Source organism: Pectinophora gossypiella, unplaced genomic scaffold (genome assembly GCF_024362695.1).
Source record: "Pectinophora gossypiella unplaced genomic scaffold, ilPecGoss1.1 Pgos_56, whole genome shotgun sequence".
In the NCBI taxonomy this organism is placed as follows: Eukaryota; Metazoa; Arthropoda; class Insecta; order Lepidoptera; family Gelechiidae; genus Pectinophora; species Pectinophora gossypiella.
The window spans coordinates 364289-372219 of NW_026063266.1; the positions used below are offsets into that span (position 1 = coordinate 364289).

A 7931-nucleotide genomic window follows, 5' to 3' on the forward strand; every position below is an offset into this window, starting at 1 on the left:
CCCGAAGAACGGTGACAGTGCATGCTGCCTAGAACAGCATGTCAGCACATTCTGTAGACAGACCACCGCGGTGGCCTGACTCCCACGCTTTCCTCTTAGATTTAGCTAGAACTTTAAGTTAGCATTAAAATCATTCATGTAGCGCATCCGACTCTGTGCACATGTCTCGCCGTACTTTAAGTTTTATTTTAATATACATTTAACTAATTCAAATTCATTAGTTTCTTTTTAAAAATAGTGTCCCGCGCTCCCGAAACTTGACTGGCGCAGCCGGTAGGATCCGTGTCGTTACCGTGCGTGTGCTGCTTATAGGGCTCGAACTCGCCCTACGTGCGGTTTTTGGACTCAATATCGTCGTGTGTAAAAACTGTACCAGTGCAGTAAAGCGTCGGACCGGATCCTGCGAACCAAATAAATTTTGTCACACTTACGGGACACACTGAGTGTTCTAAGGCGACAGGACACTAAGGACATGGAAGCAGCCGGGGGTTGGTGAGTACGACTTTTCGCCTTCCTTCGCTTATCTTTGTTCCAATATTAATCTGAGATCGGACTTCTCTCAGTGATACGTACTCTGATTTTTTTACTAAAAATATAGAACTCAAAATCGTTCTTATTTTATATTTAAATAGTTACATTAATTACATTAAGATTATAGATAAGGTGTGTGCATGCTAGATTTAAGATTTTGTGTGATATAATTGATTTGATTGTGTTTTAAAATGGCGGAGGTCAATTTGATTCCGAGTGAATTTTCAAAAATTATACCCCTATTTAACGGAGACAAAAGACACCTGAATTTATTTATTCGTAAGTGCGAATATGTTATTGAAAAATTTAGAGGGAGCGATGCTCAGAATGCTTATATTATGCATACCATTACCAGCCGTCTTACTGATAATGCAGCGGCCCTTATCAGTGAGCGAGAGGACATCCGTACATGGGATGAATTCAAAACGCTATTGATTCAGCATTTCGGTGATCCTAGAACCGAAGAGAGTATAGCTATGCAATTAGAAGGTTTAAAAATCAAACCAAACCAATCCTATCATGAATTTTGTAACCATGTTCAATCGATTAGAGCAAACCTTATAGCTAAAGTTAATATAATAGATGACGAGAATATGCGGCAAAGCAAAATCACGATTTACAACAGATTAGCTTTAAATGTTTTTCTATTTAACTTGCCCGAGGAGATGCTACGCATTGTCCGATTAAAATCACCTGAAACATTAGAGGACGCCCTAAGTGTAGTGCTCGAGGAAGTGGATTTCCACGAACAATATCAGCGTAAAAATAAAACGAATAAGCCTCAAGTACCAGCAGTGCCCTTTAAATTTCCTTCTAATATATCTCATCCAAATATCCCTCAAAACCAAGGATTTGCTAAATACATAGGAAACATTCCTAACAATACTCAAACCAATTTTAAGTTTGGTATACCTGTTAACCGACAGTTCGGACCCCCTCAACAAAGTAACCAGCAGTTTGGCTATCGACCAAACTTACAAAATCAATATCAGCAGTTTGGTTACCGACCAAACCTACAGCAAAACAACCAACAATTTGGTTATCGCCCTATCCAACCCACCCCCTTTGGGTATAGACCACCTCAAGGCCTACAACAACTACCAGCGATGCGGCCCCAGCAGTTTGGACAGCAACAAACTATTAGACCTCCACAGCCAAATTTTTATTCCAAAAATTTTACTAATGATGTTTCCATGCGTACCGCTCCACAAAAAACAGGCCAAGGTTTTCGTGTAAATGAAACAGAATTATACAATGAGCATCCGATCGAATGTTTTGACACTTACACGGAGAGTTATCCCAGCCAGGCGGATCACTATCCGTATGCCTTCGATACGTATGAATGCGATGCGCCCACGCAAGACTACTCTTATCAATGCAATGATAAGGCGGAGCCACTAGATACGACTCGTACTCTCCATGGAGCGGAGGAGTCAAACGAGCAGCATGTTGAAAATTTTTACATACGGGCCTCAGTAGGGAAAGACAAATTATAGAAATAAATTGTGACGTCAAATTAAAATTACCGTACATTTATTTACCGGAAATTAACGCAAAGCTTATGATCGACACCGGTAGCACCCGTTCGTTCTTAAGCCCTCAAAAGGCCTACCAGTACTTTTTGCCACTAGTTATTCACGAACCGTTTGAAGTCGTAAGCACGCATGCCAGCTCAAGACATAATGAGGTTATTCATATTCCCCTAACACCAACTTTTAATACCACTGACCTTCATAAATTTTATCTGTATGAAGTAGACCCGAGATATGACGGTCTAATTGGTAATGACTTATTGACAAAAATTGAAGCCATTATTGACCTTAAAAATGCAGTACTGAAAACGAAAACCACAGACATCCCTATTGTTCACAATTTTACCGAGTACGTAATAAATCTTCCCCCACGAGCTGAAATGAGAGTAAAAGTGCCTACTGACTTATACTCAGGGCAAGCCATTTTAAATCATACAAAATTTTGTGATGGTGTGCGAATGCCTGATGCTCTAGTAACCTGCAACAAGGGTTACGCCACCACGGTTATTCAGAACACCTTAGAAAAGGGAATTGACATTGTTGTAACAGCCCCATTTCCGACAGCAGAATATAAAACAATTGATAATGACGTAAATTTTACAAGCGACGAGACACGCACCAGTGACATTTACTATGACAGCATACTTTTACAAAATTTGACAAAACTAAGACTGGACCATATGAGTACTGAAGAACGTGACTGTATTGTTCGTCTATGCAAAGAATATAAAGATATATTCTACAGCGATCAACTGCCACTGTCATTTTCTAGTCAAGTTAAGCACTTTATACGTACAAAAAATGAAGACCCAGTTTATACAAGACCTTATAGACAACCTCCTTTCCAATCTGAAGAAATTAAAAGACAAGTTGAAAAACTTTTACAGGACAATGTTATACGCGAATCCCACTCTCCTTGGAGTTCCCCGGTACATTTAGTGCCCAAAAAACGAGACGCCTCAGGTGAGATAAAATATAGGATGGTTATAGACTACAGACGTTTAAATGACTTGACAGTCGATGACAAATACCCCTTGCCGAATATAAACGATATCTTTGACAAACTTGGAAAGAGTTCTTACTTCACTACACTAGATCTTGCTAGTGGGTACCACCAGATTGAAGTGAATGAGGAGGACAGGCAAAAAACAGCTTTCAGTACGCAATTTGGCCACTATGAGTTCCTCCGCATGCCTTTTGGACTTAAAACCGCTCCAGCAACTTTTCAAAGAGCAATGGACAATGTGTTACGCGGGTTACAAGGCATCCATTGTTTGGTGTATTTGGATGATATAATTATATTTTCGGCCAGCTTACAGGAACACTTGGACAAATTACGAACTGTATTTGACAGACTGCGAAAGACTAATCTCAAGGTTCAGCTCGATAAATCTGAGTTCCTGAGAAAAGAAGTGCTTTATTTGGGACATACTATAACAAAAGACGGACTAAGACCCAATAATGATAAAATCACAGCAATTCAAAATTATCCTCTCCCCAAAACGACCACTGAAATCAAAAGCTTTTTAGGCTTAGTGGGATACTATCGACGATTTATTAAAGACTTTGCAAAATTGACACAACCATTAACAGCGTGTTTAAAAAAGCGAAACAGAATTACAATTGATCAGAAATATATTGAAGCTTTCGAGAAATGTAAAGAGCTCCTTACGAGTGCACCTTTGTTACAGTTTCCAGATCCTACTAAACCGTACATACTTACGACAGACGCTTCTGCAGTAGCTTTAGGCGCTGTACTTTCACAGGGCCCCATAGGACAAGACCAACCTATTGCGTACGCTAGTAGAACATTAAGCGACACTGAAACACGATACAGCACAATAGAGCGAGAGCTACTAGCCATAATTTGGGCCGTAAAACATTTTAGGCCATATCTTTATGGTCATAAATTTCGTATTTATACAGACCATAGACCACTTGCATGGCTCTATTCACTTAAAGATCCGAATAGCAAGTTGACTCGCTGGAGACTACGACTCCAAGAGTACGACTTTGAGGTTATCCATAAGAGCGGAAAGCAAAACACAAACGCTGATGCTCTCTCTCGCATAAAGATTAATGCTTTAGACTCTGACGATGACAATGACCGAGAATCCATGGTGGTTAACGTTGACGATGACCTAAAATCATTTATGAAAGAAATTGATGACAGAGTGGCTCAGTTAGGAAAAGAAAAGGATAATTCTGGCACCATAACTATTTCTGACTCATCGGCTACTATGACAATATCCGACATTGAAGAAATGGACTATCCTATTGTCTCTGACAAAAGTTCAACTGAAACAGCTCATTCGGGAACAGAACTCGAATCCCATGGTATTCCTATTCTACACGAGGCGATTGATACAAAGCCAAACCAAATTTTAGTCTACCAGTGGTTTAGGAACGAACTCCAAGTAAAAAATCTGTCTAACAAAAAGCAAAAAATTTTAGAAATCTTTTTACCCACAAACAATGACGAGTTAATAAAGAAATTTCTGAAGGAATACATCAGGCCAAATATTAAATATTTCATTTACTTTGAAAAGGAGACACACAGAAGGGATTTTTCGAAAATTATTATAGAATTGTTCAAGAAGGGATCGGTTGACTTCTATGAATGCACTGAAAGAGTGATTTATGTGGAAGATGAGAGAGAACAGAGAGCAATCATCGCCAAATACCATGAAGGAGCAACGTGCCATCGTGGTATCAAAGAAACTGCAGTCCGGATACGAAGAAACTACTATTGGGAAAATATGATGGAGATAACAGCAGCAGTCATCAACGCTTGCGAAGCGTGCAGGAAAATGAAATATGATAGAAAACCTCTTAAACCCGTATTACAACTTACGCAGACTCAAAATTCGCCATTTCAAGAGCTATTTATAGACCTTTTCTGTATTGAAGGAGTCTACTACCTAACACTTGTTGATGCTTTTAGTAGATTAGGTCAAGCGATCGAAATATCAAATCGTTCCACTCCCGAAGTTGTACGTGCTCTAATGAAGTATTTTACCTTTTATGGAATTCCAAAAAAAATATCTAGTGATCCAGGGACTGAATTTAATAACGAGTTAATGAAAGAGTTTATGGCCCTACATAAAATTGAACTTCACATTACTACGCCAAACAATCCAAATTCGACAGGCATAGTAGAACGATTTCATTCGACCTTAATAGAAATTTACCGTCTTGCCAAATATGACCAAAAATATACTGATGCAGCCTCCATAATGACTTATTCTATTCTAGCTTATAATAACACCATTCATTCTACGACAGGCCTCGCACCCTTTGAAATAGTTTTCGGTCACACCAGTGTTAATCAGGCGTTTGATATAAATTTTGAAAAAACATATACCCAACAATTGCTAAAAGATCATCACAAGCGCATGAAATATTTATACAATTACATTAGTAAGGACATGTTAGAAAAGAAGGAAAAAATTAGGAAACAGAAAGGTGGCGAAGCTGTACCAAATTTAGAAGTAGGCGACATTATATTCAGTAAAGATATTAACACACGAAAAAGTAAAGATAAGGCCCGGTATCAAAAGGTAAAGGTAATAGGTCCAACAGATAGAAATGTCGTACCCGTACAAAGAGGCGCCAAGGAAACAAGGATTCCAATTAAAAATGTTAAACGTCCTCCACAGGTGGTGCTTAAGCCTGATGGTTCTGTACCTTCAGATGAGCCACAGCCTTCAACTTCAAAACATTAAGGACAACCCCGGGATATTGCCTGTCAAGTTGGGACAAGCATATCGACAAGAAGATAAATGGACAGTTATTAAAGTTTTAGATTTGAATGATATAAAGGAAACCCTTAAATTTAACGTTAATAAGTTTTTAGAGTTTGATAAATTGGTAGATGTTAATAAACCTTTTTCACATGAGTTTTATAATATAAGGTTACACGCGTATGATTTGTATAATATAACCATTAACAAATTCAGGCAACTTGTTCCGTCTAGCAGATTTAAGAGAGGCATCCTAAACCCTCTTGGTTCTTTAATAAAAGTAGTCACAGGGAATCTAGACCATGAAGACGCGATTAAATATGACAAATTGATCTCTGAACTTAAAGGCAATCAAATACATACAGAAAAGAAATTAATTATTGTATCTAAAATGTTAGATGGTTTAATAAATAGCACCGAGACATTACATAATAACACGTTAATATTAGACGAACGTCTTAAACGTATAGAAAAAATTGTTAAATACATAGCATCGAAAGAAAATAACTCCGTTTATAATACATATATGTTAAGCTTGTTCAAACTGTTCATTGGAAACTTCAGAACTATATACTTGACTATTAGTGAAATTGAAACTGTTTTAGCCTTGAGTAAAGTCTCAGTGTTACACCAATCCATCATAAATTCAGATGAGTTTCTCAAAATACTGGAATCTGTAGCCAAGTATGATAATTTAGTATATCCTGTAAACCTAAATAACTTGATAAAAATTGAAAAAACTATAGTTGTTAAGTCATATATGAAAGAAAATCAGATTACGTTCATTTTAGAAATTCCTTTAATAGATGGAAATATTTATAATTATTTTAAAATTTATTCATTACCCATGTTTAAGCCATCAACAAACCTTACCTATGTTATAATTCCTAAATATCCTTACCTTTTGGCGAAAGGTCCGAAATACCACCCCATCAACAGTCCCTGCGACGAGCTAGCCCCGGGACAGTTCCTGTGCAAGGAGAATGACCAGGTTATTTATCCTGAACGAACCTGTGTTGAGCAGCTGATGCGGTTTCATTCTAATCTCACCCTCTGCAGAGTTTACCCTGTCCACGTGGAAGATATCAAGATCCAGAGGATCGATCCTGCCAATTGGATTGTCTACACCAGGAGCAGCCAAATACTTACTGAAAAATGTAATGACGACACAATCAAAAGACAGATTCAGGGTACTTACCTTATTTCCAATGCTGAAGACTGCGAACTCTACATAGAGAACTTTAAATTAAACCGCCGGAGGTCCATTGCTGCCGATTTCCATTTCAAGGTTACACCCGTAATTGGTTTACCTAAGCCCGACTTCCTGAAGACGAACGTTACCACGGAATTATCTAAGGTGGACATTAAAGGCGTGTCTTTGGATAACTTGAAGCATCTCTCTAACGTATTAAACAGTGAAAGGTTTAACAGTGATATCAGTGAAAGTGAAATAATAGACACTCGTAGTGTGAGCTTAGCTACTATATTCCTTTATGTAATCTTAATTATAAGTATCATTACTATTATTATATGGAAATTTAAAGTTTTCAATTTTACACGAAATCACCAAGACTCAAAATCGTCGGATGATTTCGTGCTTGAGGAGGGAGGAGTTATGCCACCCCTAGCCCGAAGAACGGTGACAGTGCATGCTGCCTAGAACAGCATGTCAGCACATTCTGTAGACAGACCACCGCGGTGGCCTGACTCCCACGCTTTCCTCTTAGATTTAGCTAGAACTTTAAGTTAGCATTAAAATCATTCATGTAGCGCATCCGACTCTGTGCACATGTCTCGCCGTACTTTAAGTTTTATTTTAATATACATTTAACTAATTCAAATTCATTAGTTTCTTTTTAAAAATAGTGTCCCGCGCTCCCGAAACTTGACTACTGTTAATACGAGTTTTTCTTTTCACTTTAGTGTCAAAACATTGCTTCAATGCACTTTTATCTTGTATTTGCTCATTATTATTCGTATTATTCGCGTTCACACAAGAATAATTATTGTCCGCCGCCATTATGCAAAACATAAACAAAGCGACACCAGCGCCACTACCGGTGGATAATGTTACTATTTTACGATATGATCGCTAACGTTTGGCCATATCATGAAGTAATCATGC

The 7931-nt window shown here is 38.1% G+C and overlaps 1 protein-coding gene across 1 annotated transcript; it reads left to right on the top strand.

Moving 5' to 3' along the window:
* On the top strand, window positions 1-7600 carry LOC126381476 (uncharacterized). Its single transcript, XM_050030959.1, has 2 exons — window positions 1-492; window positions 5723-7600. The coding sequence occupies exons 1-2, from the start codon at window positions 473-475 to the stop codon at window positions 7464-7466; spliced, it is 1764 nt and encodes a 587-aa protein (XP_049886916.1). The 5' UTR covers window positions 1-472; the 3' UTR covers window positions 7467-7600.
* The last annotated feature ends 331 nt before the right edge of the window (window positions 7601-7931 follow it).